The sequence below is a fragment of the Spea bombifrons genome, chromosome 11 (genome assembly GCF_027358695.1).
Source record: "Spea bombifrons isolate aSpeBom1 chromosome 11, aSpeBom1.2.pri, whole genome shotgun sequence".
In the NCBI taxonomy this organism is placed as follows: domain Eukaryota; kingdom Metazoa; phylum Chordata; class Amphibia; order Anura; family Pelobatidae; genus Spea; species Spea bombifrons.
This window is the reverse complement of record NC_071097.1, coordinates 27369111-27387206: the sequence shown is the minus strand read 5'-3', so window position 1 is coordinate 27387206 and position 18096 is coordinate 27369111. Positions and strand designations below refer to the sequence as shown.

General features: G+C 40.6%; 2 protein-coding genes across 5 annotated transcripts in view; one reads left to right on the top strand and one right to left on the bottom strand.

The window, feature by feature from the left end:
• Positions 1 to 12357, bottom strand: part of DHX32 (DEAH-box helicase 32 (putative)) — a 30319-nt gene extending 17962 nt beyond the window's left edge. Inside the window, exons 1-3 of one of the 3 annotated variants that reach the window (XM_053450941.1) lie at positions 12305 to 12357; positions 6768 to 7185; positions 34 to 227 (exon numbers count right to left, since the gene is read on the bottom strand). In XM_053450941.1, the coding sequence (XP_053306916.1) occupies positions 34 to 227; positions 6768 to 7058 (485 nt within the window). In that variant the 5' untranslated portion in view covers positions 7059 to 7185; positions 12305 to 12357. Of the gene's footprint in view, positions 1 to 33; positions 228 to 6767; positions 7421 to 12304 lie in introns of those variants that run through there. The other 2 variants (XM_053450942.1, XM_053450940.1) reach the window with 2 other exon arrangements.
• The window catches only part of FANK1 (fibronectin type III and ankyrin repeat domains 1), a 38994-nt gene continuing 33029 nt past the window's right edge, over positions 12132 to 18096 (top strand). For both annotated transcript variants that reach the window (XM_053450945.1, XM_053450944.1), the window contains exon 1: positions 12132 to 12239. In XM_053450945.1, coding sequence (XP_053306920.1) covers positions 12227 to 12239 — 13 coding nt within the window. In that variant the 5' untranslated portion in view covers positions 12132 to 12226. The remainder of the gene's footprint in view (positions 12240 to 18096) is intronic.

Below are 18096 nucleotides of genomic sequence, written 5' to 3'. Positions count from 1 at the left end.
GGTCACAGGGATTAATCACAGATGCCCACTAACCTTAATATCGTCTCGTTTGTACAACAGCTCTCAAAAGGCACAACGTAACCGACTTCATGCCCGATATTGACATCCATTTCGTCCGCAACTCTCATGGCCAGCCAAACGGCCGTCTGCTTTTGCGCCTGTGTGCAGACCACGGTCCCATGCCGATAGTCCGCCGACAGGCAGAATTCCGCACACCATTGAGGAATCTGAAATGCATGAACATAAATCGTTAGTAGTTGTTTACTTATCAGCAGGTCTTCCTAATTAAATTTCGCCCAAAACACAAAAGTTTAAAATCAAATCCTTAAGCAACTATGGCAGGGAGCATTTAAATAGTTCAGAAGCTATGTTACGCCTTTCAGCGCTGTATTGAGTTCCATCGCTAAGAGTTAATTATTGTAGCTGCTACTGGAACAGTTGTTCCATTCTATGTGACTGGTCACCGACAACTGAACGGCGGAATAAAGGAATATTAACTGGCTGGTCACAGCAGATGGCTGGGCCAGGAATATATTACATGGCCAGAGAACAGACAGACATGATCTCAGGAGCAGACCCTGAAACATTCTCTCCCGGAGCCCTGGGAGGTAAAACGAACAAAATAAAGTGACAGAACAGGCACGGGATGAGAAGAAGGCTAATGCAATTCCAAGGCACCTCTCTACCACTGGAATTATACAACAACCTTAACTGCTGCCAGATAACGGGGTGGAAAAAAGTGGATTTTCTACAAAATAAAAGACATTATTCACTCTTAGTAACTTAGTGCCAAAGTTGAATACTCCTTAGATCCAGACTCTGCCTCCCACTACGAGAGGCCGGTTTCTAGAGTTTGCCAAATGACCACTGTGAAGTTTTCATATGGGTTTAAGGCTGATTTTTGCCATGTCTGACCCGTCTACACTCTACAGGGTTCCTAACAACGGGCTGTAATGGAAGAAGGCTTTCCGCTAAAGATACATTAGTCAATAAAAAAAAAAAAAAAAAAAAAGATTTTTGGGTAGAGGATATAGCAAAATAAATTGTACCAGAACCAGCTTGGGTTTATGTTGGCTGCTGGAGAAGGTTAACGTGGCCACACAACAAAAATATAGACAACATTGTTAATAATATACTGTATGCTTATCTTATTTCTGGTCTTTCCAGATGTGACGATTAATCTATAAGTGCTAACGCAGGATACTAAAGGTGGGATTTCAGAATTAAAATTATTTCCTCGATTCCTTGTTCATTTTTATCGTATGGTGCCAGGCAGTGAACCGGTTAACAGAGACTCCAGATATTAGCATTCAGAGAAACAACTGGATTTTGTATTATATGCAGATTACTCGAAACAGCACAATGTGTGCAAATATAACCGCGTACTGCACAAATACACACCGAAGCCAGCGTCGGTATAAACACACAGGAACAACGACAAGCGCGGCGGGATTACTGACTTTGCTTTCAAGATTAGCTTTGATAATATTAATATTTGGACAAGCATGCATTTTCACGGTACTGCGTTGATGCTGGCATGGTGACGGTCTGTTCACAGGGTAAAATACTGATTACGTGTAAATCTAAAAGTGGAATTTGAAGTTGTGTAATTCAGCAAAATCTATTAATCTATAAATCTATTTACATTGCTTTATTCCTTGATGGATCGAACATCACTTTCGGACTGCTTTGCCACAATTAAACTCAAATATAGAAAGGCCCAACAGTGTGCCAGATCTACGGAAGTTCCATGGATACTACAGAAACTTCTAGTATGCGGTTCGACTTTTAATAAGATTCTGATACATTTTACACAGAGAATTGATGATGGGCAACGCGTAACAATGAAATCGGAGACCAAAGGTTAAATTTTACGATAAAGAGTTGATCCAAACCCTTCCTTAGGTAAATAGGCCCCAGGGATGGCCAAATTAGACCCTTGACCCTTCGTATATCTTCTTTAGAAGCTTTAAAGCCAAAATGGGGATTTGGGCGAAACATTTTGACAAAGGAAAAATACTAATAACAATATTTCTACATGACAAATAACTTATATTGTTAGTTTTTTCCCTATATTAAGATCAATTAAAGTGTTATAGTGTTTTTTATATGGTGGGTAACTCCACTTCCTGCTTAGCAGCATCTCCTTATGGTGGATCCTCAGCTTTGCCGGCTTGCCTGTACACAAGTACATTGTGAGGACCTTTCCATGCCGTGATGGGCAATATTTATATCTGTCATATCTAGTATTCTTCCACGGAAGGGGGTCCACCTTGTTCCAGGATATATAGCAAGACCTTCTTATACTTGTTTGGGTTTAACTTGTACCTGATCACAACCAAGTGGTTTCGTCTTAATAATTCTGGAGGTGTAGGTGTGTGTGTTAAGACTTCAACAGTGTGGAAGTTTATGTTTCTACTATTGCTTAAGGTTCATTACAAATACAAGGGGCGCCTATATCTAAGTCCAAACTACTGTTTGTCCTTCAATTTCAACTTCCACAGAATCTGTTTGATTTTCTATACAATAGACAGATAAGCACCTTAACTATTCTTCTTCGTCACACACTGACAATGGTTGCTGAATATCTACTTTGAAATTCTTCTTAACACTTGTTTAACCCTAGCTTGTTGTCCGTCTTCTAAAGACCTTTTCCAAGTATGCCATGTTGCCACGCTTTGTGTCAGCATAAAGTAAGTGTCTCACAATATTGTAAGTTTCTGGTCCTACTGCTGTTAAAAAAACAGCAACTTGTATGCTACCAAGTACTGATCTAGCCTCTCTGTTCATGAACGAAAATATTATCTTCACAAAAAAAATATGACTGTGGAAATCATATTTCTCGATATTATTTTAATAAGGACCACGTCCATGTGCCGGCTCAACCAGTCTGGAGCAGCGCCACCAGGGAAGCCTACAGATCATTCTGCTAGCATTAAATCAAACATGTACAAAGAGCTGTCTTAATACAATGGCCCACTGGGGTTTCCTTTAAAGTATTTTATGTCTAGTTATGAAATCTAAATACTAATTACCAAAGAACTATTACAGTGGGGGGGGGTTAAGAATGACATGAAGACGTTAGGTTAGGACAAACTGGCACAGAAAGAGAAGAAGGACCTGCTCTCGTGAGGTCCAAATGTCAAGAAACAGAACGTGAGCGATTGCTTGGGCGAGGATGGTTTGATTGCAAAGAAGGTCATGTGGAGGTTAGAGGCAGATAGTTTCTTGCACAATCTAGGTTGTAGGTATACAGGTTAAGGGTTCACTACCCAAAGGCTTGGGGACCTCAAACAGGCCACATTATTGGATACCCCTACTTAAGCACAAGAATCCAATTAAACATTCATTAAACTCAATGTTTTCAGCAAGCATAACTCCAGGCCCATTTGCTGTCCTTGAGGTCGAGAGTTGAACGCTCTTGGGTTGCATGGCATGCTCTCTGAATGGGTAGGTTTTTAGTAAGAGTTTAAAGTAAGAATAAATTGGGAGAGTCTGACGTAACGAGGTAGGGAATGTAGAGGCTGAATGTCGCAGGAACTCTACGATAAGCCAAAAATACAGCAACATAATCAAACTCAGTACGCTAGCTGTAGATGCTGGGAAGACCGCGTCTTCTACAGATACGAGATGTCATCTCATGCTGTGTGAGCGAGAAGTGAAGCTGAACAGTTCTCAATATCACACAGAGCGAGAAACCTATTAGAATCAGAGTTTATAGAGTACGTTCTACCTGAAAACAAGTTATAAAACGTGGTTAGCCACGTCTGAGTGGTCTTCTAGTTTGATTATCCAAAAATGTATTTTAATTAAAACAAATGACTGTTACTATTTATTCTTTATATCAGTGCAGTGGACAGGTGGGAGAATGTTATATATTTCTACCATTATTTATGCTTCTCAATAACCAATCAGTTAATCCAATGTTTTTATAAAAATACATACATACACATACATTATATATATATATATATATATATATATATATATATATAGTCATTTTACTATATTCTTTGAAATTGTCCCTTTGTATTCTTTTTATTTTTTTAAGGGAATCTCATAGATCAAATATTAAAATACAAAGAACTGTCAAAACATCATAGTCCATTGTACTCTCCTTAAAAGTTAAGTCTAGTTATAAAATCTACTGTAAATATGGTACTATTACATTTCATTTATAGGGTGCCGGCCGATTCTGTAGTGCCATTAAACATTTTGCTTTTTGATTCTTAGCGTGTGTTGGTTACCGGGCAGCCATCTTTGTAGTTTGCACATGTATGCTCGAGGCTAAGACCTTCAGAACACGAGAACTTCGCATCTGCTAGCAAATCTGCTTCACCCTCTGCAAAAAGGAACCCGTAGACTTTTTGGGGTGAACGGCAGAAAAAATAAGTTTGTTGTAAAAGGGATTGCAAGTAAATAGATTTTTTCCATTTGGATATACAGCACACACAAATGTCTCACGATTCAGGTTTTTCTTTTATCTTATCGTTGTTACGGATCTTAGTTTTACGGTACAGCTGACTTAGCTGCCTAACTTTGTATGTCAAAGTATCACATAGAATTTCACATTAGATAAGAACCATTTGACTCATACAGCCAATTTTTCCCTAATGTAAGAACTCGAACCTCAGTCAGTCCTTGGTCCGGTCCCATAATCAGGGTAGCTTTAATATCCAATATATGTTTAAATTCCTTCACCGTATATATAATCCACCTCTGTCTTCCTGGTAAGCAAATGGAGTCACAAATAAATAAAACCTGACCCTCTAGACAGAGATTGTACCTTGAGGCAGCGATACCCAAGATGCACATATACAGCACATAGTCAACTATAATCCTATGATCTTACCTTTAAATTATAGTGTTTTTTGTTTAACATTCTGTGTGTTAGGAAATATTGATGTAAGGCTTATGCAAATAGACTTCTATGACATGTAACTCTTTCCTCACTGTATATCGCTGGTGTTAAGCTGGTTTGGGCAGGGATTTAACATGCGGTCATATGCATTAAGCAAAGCCGAGCCAAATGCTTTTCCCTTTAAAAGCTCTGTTGTGTGTTCACTAAATAAAAACGTTGATGTGGCAACAACAAAAAATACAAAACAAAAAAACAGCATCACACACATATATATGAAAGTGCTGTGCAATGCGGAAAGTGCGGCAGTCGCTGGCTAGTTTAAAAGTTTCTGCACCTGCCAACCAAAAGGACAGGTGAAAAGAATATGTTGGGTTGAAGGATCTGTGGTCTTTTCTATGATGTTATTGTGTGCCCCATAGTGCAAAACTGTCTCACCACATGTTGTAACAAGTGAAGCCATTCCTGCCTCCAAGCCTTCAACCAACCGTCCAACCACACTCCCAGAATGGACACTACAAGGGATCTTCACCAAAAGGCCCCCAAAAAAAACCCAGCGGTCACGTTGTGTGATTATTCCTGCATCTCCCTTTGGAGGAAGCTAGTCCTGACAAGCTTATAATCAGTAGCTAAGAGAGTTCAACTGATGAAAATAAGTTATCGGATTTTTCCCAACATGTGGCCGAACTTTGCTCTAGTGAGGTATCATCTTTAGACCAAACACAACTAAGACCCATTATACACGCAAATCCAATAACCACCTTTAATTAGCTGAAAGTTGGAAAGTTTGCTAACCAGATTCCTAGCAAATTTATACATTCCTGTTCAATGATGTCATAGCCCCTGCCAGACCACGATGAAATAACCAGATGTCGACCAATCAGGTTGAGGAAAGGAACCTATGAAACAGCACGTCCCCTCTAGCAATAATAGAACGACATTGATGATTTATAACAGGCATTGGTAGTGCTTTCAATCAGACACAAGCTTGTATGGACACATCCCTGCCTGTACGGACAGACGTTCCTCTCCCCTATATAAGCTCACTACATGGCGCTTGTTTATATTCCTAAAGCAGATCTGTTTACCTGTCACTTTGTATCAGGCACGTATGCCGTTTGACACATTGTAAACTTGCAAAATGATTTATTAAATCCAGTTGGTTGCTAAATAGTCACAAAGACAACGTTACAAATGAATCTAGTAGTCTGTATTTAGTGGAGTACGAGTCTAGCTGAACCACGAACAGGTAACGCTCTACAACCGGCCCCAGCGGAAGTCCCTATTCCGGAGTGTTCCTGAATATCTGATATATAGAACTTTATAATATATAATCCTTACAAAAATGATAATTACACGCACGCTTCGAAAGCTATGGTTGGATATAGATTAAATCTCAGATGTGATAAGCAATCCCACCGACGACCAAAGCTATTTGTCCCGTATTAAACTCTACCAAGTACAAAACAGCCTAATTTTTTTTATTCCGATCATAATGCACCAAAAATCCCTAACAGAATCTGTATTCCGAATGAAAGTGTAGCGGGGAGTGTAGCGAGGAGGAAATCATGCAGGTCCTGCAAACAGGAAGTTAAGATGGCTGCCTCCATCACATACACATAAGGCGAGTTTCTGATACACAATATATTTGCTTGTCTGTAACCATCACCACATGGGTTCATTTACCGCAATTAAATGTAAAACGATTTGAGAGAGTGACAAATATAGTTTAATACAAAGATCAAGGAAGTCATAAAAAAAGATTTTTTAGAGGAACGGTTTGAACTCTATAAATGTATATTTGTAAAAGCCCAGAAATTAAATTTCTAGCCCCAAAACATTCATGGATTGGTAAAATCTATAAAGCGAAATACAAGATAAAACATCGTATAAAAAGGAGCATACTCACTTGTGAGCTCTTTCCACTTTTACCTCCAGCTGACACGACGACAACTTGATTGTGAAGTAAACTCTCCATGAAGGCATACTTAGTCTTCCAAATGGGAAGGTTTTCTCTTTGTTTGAGAAGTTCGTAATAACGGGATGAATATGGTAAACCATCAAATGGATTTAATTCCAAATCGTCAAGCAAGCCTCCCTCCACGTCGCTCGTATCCGACCCATCTAGATAACAGCATTTTTCAGAAGAAACAGTCAAAGAACCCCCATCCGTCTCGTGATTTTCTTGTAGTAGGGCCATCACCGGACACCTGATGGGAAGCTTCCCATGAAGTTTCCCAATGGAAATGTCAGCATTCAAAGAGGTCCTCTCCGCATTAGTTGAGTAAAGTTGTTACATTAATCAGAATGATTCTTGTTGCGTCACCCTGTTAGAAATCCAATTCGACAAAAAGTGTTAAGAGTTGAGAAACAAGGTCAGCTCTGTTAAAAGAATGCAAAAAGTAAGTGGAAATTCATTGTTTCGCTTCTTTCTTTGCACTGTGACGGCTGTTTTCTGGAAAGATTAAGCAAAGATTATGCCGCTAGCTCCCTGTTCCACGTGTCTGGATCCTGATTGACTATGAACAGAAAGCAACAGGAGTGAGGTTATTGTGACTGTAGAGATGGTCATGTGGTTGCCTAATCTCACAACAATAGGGTTTACCGGGGACAATAAACGCTGTGAAAAAAGGCTGAACGAGGGCTGAAGTGCACATTATCACTACATCTGCCACGTGAAAAGTCATCAAATTATTAACAGAATTAAATGTCATGCACTACTTTTTATTTGATCCACTCTTTTTCATACTTGTGGGACATTAACATTTCGGGAGAGCAAATTCAAAACCCACCCTTACACAATAAAACTATTTTATACTTCCAACTTTTTTTTTTTTTTTTTTTTTTTTTAAGAGGACCTCATCCTGTAACAATAATAATAATAAAATGTATAGTTATTAAATATCCCTCAATTGAAACTAAACTAGCACTACTACAATTTGTATAAAACCCAATCCCACCTGAAAATCCGTCTTAAAATTTGAGGCTCTGTCCCCTTTAGAATGTGGTCATTTTAGAATGATTTGTTTGCTTATTGATAATACAGCATTATCATTTGTATTTAACCCCTTAATGACAAAGCCTGTACATGTACGGGCTCAAAATGCATTGTTTTCAATGGGTTTATGGACCGCCCATTGTCCCTAAGGGGTTAAACATACCTGTAATTTTCTGTACACAGAATAACATTTTAAGAGCAGACATAAAGTGTGATGTGGTCGCTCAATTAAAATGAACAAAAGAAATACAGGGAGCTATTTTTATTGTAGGATGCACAACATTTATGGCTTTTAACTAAAAATAGATGGCTGACCTCAGTAAAGATTAAACAATCTGCTGCAGTGTGCTTTTTCAAGGGTTAAAATAAAGAAGAGCTGAAGCCGGACCCTAAGAAGCAAAGTAACAGGGGAAGAAGCCATTCCATTAAAATAGGTCAGTATTCTCTGTGGTCTCATATCACCTTCGACTTGTTATCTAAGTGATTATATAGCACTGAAGGGAAGGTCAGTTTGATGGGATGGGCAGGGTATTTGTCTGGATTTTTTTTTAAAGGAACCCGTACACGTTTGTACTTCTACACACATACAAACGCATAGCAATGTAACAATGGAATATGAGCTCAACTTAGCTGGCGTAAGAAGTGTACTTAAGTATGCAGCCTGCTTTAAGTAGAGGCAGCCAGGGGAGGAGTTCAATAACGACAAGTCTAATTTTCTACCTCCAGCAACTAAGAAGGCGTCCAATATAGACTTAATATGCATTCAACATGAAAATAGGGCCGGAGTGCTCCTTCAATGTCCCTCTTAAGCGTTTATACATTAATCTCCGTCAACTACTTAGCTCTTTACATTAACCGAAACAAATCACGTACACCGTGGGTCAGGAACACGCACAGGTTGGGAAGCCTCTCATTTTGCCGAACAGTACGACAGTGAGGGAACAATGGTTAAGACCTTTCCCTGCATTTGTGTTTAAAAGCATATTTCCATTAGATTTGTGTTCCAGCCTTGTTCACAAAGATATGTTAATGAATGGTAACTGTGGTCCAAAATACATATGGGAGGTCAAATACAGATTCCGGGGTATGTACTTAACATTTAAACATCCTTGGCAAACATTGTAAGCATTTACAGAGTTAGTTCTTAGTTCCAATGACCATTCATTAGATAATGCGGTCTCTCTAAATTGGCTTCAGCGTGGATGGCAGACGTCTAACGAAGGATCACGACTATTGTAGTTGTCTGCTGTATAACACCGGATTACCACTGTGCCAGCATTTCCATTTTCTACATCGTACGCTTACTGTGCTAATTTATTACCATACATCGGAGCTCTCCAGGTTTTGCCCGGAGACTCCAGGTGAAATGTTGCTTCTCTGGCTCTTGGGGCACAATCTCTGTGTTGTGGGAGCCCACTCCCTGCCCTATACTCCAACCCCCCATAAGGTGTTTGGGGCTATCTCCCTCCATGTGCGCAGCTGTCCCCACACACATACAGAGATAGCCCCTCTCCTTCACGTGGGTAACCCTGCCTATCGCGTCCCCAGGTATGATTATTACTTGTCCATTTACCGGTTAAAAATGCAAAGATCTCAATCACATCCATACAAAAAGATTTGTAGTTCTTCAAATATAGCTTTAGGGTTTGTATTCAATTTAAGGTATCTTTGTGTCAGTGGACATCATTTTTATATATAATAATATTTTTAAATTTGCTGCAAATGACATACAGTAGTGAGGTGGCTACCCAAAAATCAAACTACTGACCTACAGAAGATATAAAATATGTTTTATGTTATTACCAGAGGTGTATTTACATACCTAGGGCAGCGGTTCCAGCCGCCCTCTCTTCGTGGGCATCGGCACAGCATTAGAAGGGAAGCCATGCCTTTAAGACATGGATCACCAGGATATGACATTGCCTTCTAATGGAGTATAAATGGAACAGATGGAGAGATCAACGATCTCCCCTGTAACCGGCCCAATGAGCAGTTGTATACTTGGCGTTTGATAGCCCGAAAGGGCGATCTGTCACCCCCCAGTTTGGCAGCGGAGGGGCTGTTGCCACCCTAGACCAGGATACGCCACCGGTTATTACTCATTATCACATCTATATTAGCCCTAGAGGCTTCCGGTATGGCTACTGCTCCTCTGGCTTCACCCTTCTCGGGTACCATAAGAAGAGGAGGCATGGGGGGGGCATCCCAAAAACTAGAATAAACAAAAAGTTTTTAGTGTGACCTAAATCTAAAGATTCGGTAACAGAATTTCCTCTTCAAGTCTGGAAACAAATTAAAATCAGAATTTAAAACAATGAGAATCCATACCACAATAACCCGAGACAGAAGATTCATCATCCCATATTGCCGTCTCCCAAGGACAAAGTCTGCGTTTCACCGTTTTACAGCTGCTGCCAGACTTCAGGCTTCTGCATATTTTAAATTCTCATTAATTTTACAATCAATGCTCGGCTCTTAAAAGCTTCAGCACACTTTCCCATTTTCCACAGACTTTTAGAAGTGTAAATGAACGGAGATATATATGTCAGTGATTTTCCATTAAAGTGTCACTTTTTTTTTAAATTAAAGTTCAGGGCTTCTGCATGGAAGGTTGAAACGGAGTTAATCCCAGAAAGGGTGTAACGAGGACGGATCCTGGGATCCCCACACACGAGTACAAGTTATGACATGTAAATTACCTGAGAGACACGTGGCTCTGTCTGAGCTCATCTAAGGAGTGACAGAAAATCAGGACCGATTGGAGTGTATGAGAACCGAGAACCTACAGTAATGTAGGTCAGCATTGATAAAAACTTAGTTTTATTTCATCTTGTACTAGTAAATTCCCTTTATCAGCAGACCTGAAGGCGGCCATTGTTGTTAGTTGCGATATTTTGGGTGATTTTCGCTGCACAGTCACCATACTGAGTTGATGCTTTATGGCAATGCTAATGAAGTCCATTCCTTCACAGCCTTTAATTGGTCAGAATGTCTAGCAGGGTAATCAAGATAGGGGTCTCCAAATGAGGCCCCCACCTGTTGCAGGACTACATCTCCCATAATGCCTTTTCAGCTAAGAGGCTGACAGAGGAGTATGGGAGATGTAGTTCTACAACTGCTCCAAAGCCACCTGGTCTAGGAGACTGGGCTAAAATAAAAGGCTGAGAACACATACAAAAGGCTAATATGCATCTGCCTGAAAACACTATGAAAATAGAACCTGTTGAAATATTTTGGAAAACACAATTTAATCTGATAATACAAATGATGGGACTTCCCCATTAATAAGCAAACATCAAGATAACATTAACTAGAGCTGCTTCACTGATGCCACTAGTATTATTATTACGAGTATGGGAATGGTTAAATTCCCCAGCCAATCAGTATATTAGTAACTAACGCCGTCTCCTAGTTTGCAATTTAAAAGTTATTGCATCACAGATCTAGACGCTAAACCAAATGGATTAAGAATATTTGTGCCGCTTAAACATTATTTGCTAATTGGCACAGCTGGGAGCTTCCAGAGTTTTCTTTCTAATCTCAGAACGAAGGGGGTAAAATCTCAGCATCACGCAGTCTCAAAGCCGACACCTTCACGCTGTCCGGTGATCTCATGGCATCAAAGCCTCCCGATCGGTGCTTTGGCCATCAGTACGTCACGGCTGACATCCCTGTGCGATCTTTAAATAATGACGCGCCAAGGGCTCTACGAGGACAGGTGCTACAGCCATTTGATTAACATATCTTCACTATGGGTTATTAAAGGGTTAATATTTTAAAAGCCTCAGGATCAGCTCATTCCGTTGATAATGGGATATTATAATTGTTGGAAATATATAGATTGTAAGCTCTTTGAGCAGGGCCCTTCTTACCGCAAATTGTTATATTCATATATACTTCTTGTTTTGTCCTGTTTACCCATTGTACCTCGCCGCAGAATATGATGGTGCTACAGAAAACAATAATTATAGTAAATAATATAAAAATGCAGGTGTTTATTTTCCAGAAATGAAATTCAACAAGTCTGCTGGAAAAATTATCTCCCAGCTCATGTTTTCCTGTCCCTCCCATTCATATATCATATATTCCACGCAGCAGAAAAACCTGCTCGTCCAGCTATCCTAAAGCTAATATTGATAATCCCGTTTGCAGGCTGCCTGTTTAGATCTGTGACGTCACCCCTGCCCTACTAGTCCTGGATTAAGCTCTTGCGCGAATTGGGGCCTACAGGCTTCCGTATTCCTGTTCAGCCCGTGCTCCCTGCCGTTTCTATGACAACCAAGAGAACACATCGCTTGTGCTAAGCGCAAGAACCCAAACAAAGTGGGAGCTAAAGCTGCAGAGAAAGCGGTGTCAGGGCGTAGGATAACATGGGTGCCCCAGGTAACACAACCGAATGTATCATTATGACCGCTGATAACGAGAATAATCGTAAATGAGACATGTACCTGAGTGCGGAGGCGCCTCCTTCCCGCCTCCCGTGAGAGAGACGTGTCCTGCCTGCTGCGGGGACGGGATCTGGCGGGCGGCTGAGAGGAGTGTCTGCAGCTGATTGCATGTTAGCTTAAGGTTTGCAGCAGTACATACCAGCTGTCTCAGATTTCCACAGACAGGCCTTCGTTTTTAGCAATGTTCACTCGATCATTAGATGGGTCATTCTTCTTGCTGTTGTTTAACAGTCGTGTTTATAGAATATTAGAGGTACATTTTTTTTCCGCCGGTAGAGGAATAGACGTCGTTAGCTTCAAAAGCACGGCTGGATAAATTGTGCTAAAGTGTAAAAAATAAAAGTATTTCAATGTTTCCCTGGTTTGTAGATCCCACGCAGGGATACCGTTTAAATGATGTGTGGCGTGATAATCAACTGTGTGCATATATGTACAGCGCTGACATGCATGTGACGAATGTGCTACCCTACAACAAATCCATAGACTGTACACTTGTAGTCCTCACAAAGTACTTTAATACGCCTTCTGGGGTCCGCACGTCGTCTGATTGCCCTCTCCCTGCCCCCACTTCTCATGTTTTCCACAATTATCCCTGAAGGTACCACTTATGTCGTATGCAGCATTTTGTTTTTGTTCATATTTTTTTGACAGGAACACTTAATTGCCATGTGACACTAAAGCGGTGATTCATAGGCTGCAGCGATAGAAACCGAATAAACCCTCTTAAAAGTTTCTATGCTGTTTTATGTGATGAAACGTGCAGCGGAAGTAACACAATTGCAGATCTCCTCACCAGATATCCCGCACCCCCTGCGAGTAAAAAAATAAATATGAATTTTTTCTTAAGTCATACAGAAGATTTTCCCACCATTTCTTGCCGTTGATTGACTGTTTTTAGCAGGAAAGTCCTATAAATTGAAATGAACGGGAGGACTAATGAGTACATTAGTGTGTGTAAGTTAGTGCGGGACGTATGTGTGTGAGAGTTAGTGTGAGTATCTGGGTACATTAGTTTGTGTATGTTAGTGCCGGGACGTGTGTTAGTGTTAGTGTGAGTATCTGAGTACATTAGTGTGTGTAAGTTAGTGCGGGACGTATGTGTGTGAGAGTTAGTGTGAGTATCTGGGTACATTAGTTTGTGTATGTTAGTGCCGAGACGTGTGTTAGTGTTAGTGTGAGTATCTGAGTACATTAGTGTGTGTATGTTAGTGCCGGGACGTGTGAGTGTTAGTGTGAGTATCTGAGTACATTAGTGTGTGTATGTTAGTGCCGGGACGTGTGAGTGTTAGTGTGAGTATCTGAGTACATTAGTGTGTGTATGTTAGTGCCGGGACGTGTGTTAGTGTGAGTATCTGAGTACATTAGTGTGTGTAAGTTAGTGCCGGGACGTGTGTGTTAGTGTGAGTATCTCAGTACATTAGTGTGTGTATGTTAGTGCCGGGACGTGTGAGTGTTAGTGTGAGTATCTGAGTACATTAGTGTGTGTATGTTCGTGCCGGGACGTGTGTTAGTGTGAGTATCTGAGTACATTAGTGTGTGTATGTTAGTGCCGGGATGTGTGTTAGTGTTAGTGTGAGTATCTGAGTACATTAGCGTGTGTATGTTAGTGCCGCGACATGTATGAGTGTTAGTGTGAGTATCTGGGTACATTAGTGTGTGTATGTTAGTGCCGGGACGTTTATGAGTGTTAGTGTGAGTATCTGGGTACATTAGTTTGTGTATGTTAGTGCCGGGATGTGTGTGAGTGTTAGTGTGAGTATCTGAGTACATTAGTGTGTGAATGTTAGTGCCGGGACGTGTGTGAGTGTTAGTGTGAGTATCTGGGTACATTAGTGTGTGTATGTTAGTGCCGGGACGTGTGTGAGTGTTAGTGCGAGTATCTGGGTACATTAGTGTGTGTATGTTAGTGCCGGGACGTGTGTGAGTGTTAGTGTGAGTATCTGAGTACATTGGTTTGTGTATGTTAGTGCCGGGACGTGTGTGAGTGTTAGTGTGAGTATCTGAGTACATTGGTTTGTGTATGTTAGTGCCGGGACGTGTGTGAGTGTTAGTGTGAGTATCTGGGTACATTAGTGTGTGTATGTTAGTGTCTGGATGTGTGTGTGTTAGTGCCGGTGGTTTGAATGGAAACACTGCGGCTGATCTGCCGGAAGCATACGGAAGTACTTTAGTGAAAGTTGTGTGAGATCTCAGTCCTCCTGCTGATGCGATACTTCGAGCTGCGTGCAGGAACACGGAGAACATACAGCGTGGAGTCCCAAATACAATAACGATAAAAGCGTCACTTTAATAACAAATAAAAGCTCTGCCCTTCTCCCGTATCTCATGATGACGGGATCGGGGGTTTCGTTACATCTTCATCCAGAGCTCTGTCGGAGGGATAGACGGCTCGGGTCCTCCTGGGATTCCTGATGCTTTTTTCAGGGTGCATTACGTTTTGGGTTTAATGAGTGATTGCCGCCTACCTCCCAGTTATACCGTTCCGGTTCCTGAAGATCATTAGCATGTATGATTTTATTAGAAGACCCAGAGGCTTCGTATTATAAGTGATTCCCATAGCAGCAGAGAAGAAGAAAAACATATCTCTCTTTAAAATAACCAAGCAGAATCTCTTTGTCTTTCTATATGATGCGGATTGAAAGTGCTCTCCCCGCTCCTTTAAAGGAAAACAGTTATTATTGGCCCTTTCAAATTCATAATGTAATTGATGAGATTTATATCTATCAGTTTAAGCATACATTATACAGGGCTAACTGGGCCACCAGGGTTTGCCCTTTATAACGCATAGGAGTCTATTTGCTAAAGGCATAGTTGTCAGGAGAGCTGTGGCTTCAACTTACTCAATTAACTATTTGTTAGGAAGGGCAAACCTCTCCAGCGAGAATGACTGAGCCGCCATTGCATAGAGGATAGCTGAATGGTTGAGGGGAGATTTTGAATACATGTAGCTGATTTAACTATACATTATACAGGGCCAGACATGCGCTTCCTGCAGCAGAAGCTCACTGGGGATTGGACTTTATAATGTATAGCGAAATTAAGGAGCTGAAGCACAACTCTCCTGCCAACTCTCTATTTAGAGAATAAACCCCATAGTGAATCGGGGGGGGGGGGTTGTACGTTTCATCTCAGCCCAGCTCACTCATTTACTGAATAAATCCCTGGTTACTTGGGAACTTTTTAAATGAGGTGACCCTGGGAAATAATAACCCTTTAATAGCCGTTTGTGAAGAGTATATGTCATGACTCACCATGTGGAAACTTTGACTTATTGTTATTTAAAAATATTCTTAATTGAGTCACCTGCATTCATGCAGGGATATCAACCATAACATGTTGGTAGCAAAAGCACCAGCTGGGAGTTTTACATATGATTGCAGACCCTGAGAATCTAACCCTGAGACTGTGAAACTGGGGTTAAAACCCAGAGAGTTCGCAGGTATGCTCAGCTATAGTTTAACCCTTAGTCTACCAACAGGCAACACTTTCATCCTTCACGCAGCGTTAATTCTCACTGGGAAACCTGCCAACAAGAACCAAGTCTTTACAGTGACAAAAAATAGGTTTCATACATAAGCCAAAAAAAAAACCTGGTGGTTGTGGCAGCTTCTCAGAGATCTGCTCCGTTTGGGATTAGTTCTCTCTTATGATTCACTTGTTTGCAAGAAGATTTCTATTTTGAGCTGCAGTTTTCCCCGGGGGGGGGTGGTGTGAATAAAGAAGAAGATGTGAAACGGGGTGACACAGCTGCGATGCGAGTGTTCGGTGCTTAAACCGTACACGTACACGCCTGTAGTGCCAACGTGAGCCGGTCTCCCCGAGACTGACAGTAAAAAGGAAGTAAAGCAGGACAAGGAGTTATTCGCTTATTCAGATTCAGGGTTATGCGGTAATTCTTAAAGATGAATTGTCACTTTCCATATCAGCCCCGATCCTATTTCCTATACCTATATATAATACCTGTGTGTGTGTGTGTGTGTGTGTGTGTGTGTGTGTGTGTGTATATATATATATATATATTTATATATATATATATATATAATTTTTTCTTTGGACTGTAATATCATCAAGTATTATTAACTAGGGCTGCAACAACTAATCGATAAAATCGATATTTATCGATAATAAAAATCGTTGCCAACAAATTTCATAATTGATTTTATCGAATATAACCAGTGGTGCCGGCAGGGGGGCCAGACATGGAGGAGAGAGAGGGGCGCCGAGCCGTCGCTCAGAATAAGTTTTCGCTCTCCTCTGTGAGGCCTCTGTCTTGGTCGCGGAGCCGGCATTTCATGCTGACGGCGGAAAATGACGTCATATTCCGGCACTCAGCAGTGAAGCAGCTAGCACCGCTAGAGGTCTCGTACTCCCACCGCAGAGCTTCTACAAGGTAAGTGAACTTCAAAGGGGGGAGAGAGGGTAGATAGGGAGAAGGGAGTACGACAGGGGGAGAGGGGGTAGAAAGTTAGGAGTGGTTATATAGGGCAAAGTCAGTGAGAAGGGGTAGATAGGAAGAAGGGAATGAGAAGGCGTAGATAGATAGGGAGAAAGGAGGGTAGCAAGAATATTGAAATAAAGAGTCAGAATGAGTAAATGAATTAATGTGTGGATGAATTGTGTGAATGAGCGAGATAATTATTGAATTTGCGACAATGCATTAATAAATGTGTAAAAAAAAAATGTGTGAAAGAATAAATGATTTGGGGATTTGCAATCTGTGATCTATGCCTATTTAGGGGGTTTTATCTATATATTTTAATGCTGAGTTTTTATGTAAATTCCAGTTGATCTATACCTGCAAAGTTGGGTTTTTGTGTTATTCTGTTGGTCTATGTCTGCTATGCTATGTTTCCATACATAATTTATATATAACTGCAAATACAGGGTTTGTATGTCTTATTGAGTTGATTAACCCCTTAATTACAATACTGTTTCTTACTGGTAATATATTGTAGGACAATTAACATTTTTCAGTGTTGCTGTTTAGCTGTGATTTTCTTCTTTCTCATTTCGGGCTCCCACACATATTATATATTGTTTTTGTCAGGACAAACAGGGCTTTATGGTAGTAAGAATTTTTTGTATTTTTTTTTTTCACACACGTTGTACTCTAGATATAAATTTACTGCACCTGGTATGTGTCACTGCCAAACAACACCCCGATATGTGTTCAGCAACATCTCCTGAGTGCAGCGATACCCCACATGCATGGGTTTGTTAGGTTGTTCGGGCACTAAAAGGCACTTTTTGAGAGGTGTGCATTTTTCAAATTGGGATTTTGACTTGTCAAAAAGTCTGCCCAGATATCCTTTTTCTGGCGTCTTTGAAGCCAGCCAATACAATTTACCCCATCAAACCACATATTTTTGAAAACTAGACACCCAAAAGTATTTAACCCTTTCAATGCACTAATTTTTCCACCAGCCTTTGTCAAACTTTATGATAGTAATTTGTTTGGTATTTTTTTCACACACGTTGTACTTCAGGTATAAATTTACAACACCCCAATATGTGTTCAGTAACATCTCCTGAGCGCAGTGATACCCCACATGCATGGGTTTGTTGGGTTATTTGGGAGGTAAAAGGCCACCTTTGTGAGGTGTGTATTTTTTGCCATTTAGACATCTGGTCCTACTACCCCCATGTCCCATATTTGAGACATCTTTGAAGCCGGCCAATTCAATTTACCTCATCAAATCATAATTTTTTTTTTTTAAACTAGACACCCTATGGGCATTTATAATGCCAATATTTTAACTCTTTCCATGTGGGATTTTTTGTGGAGCTATAGC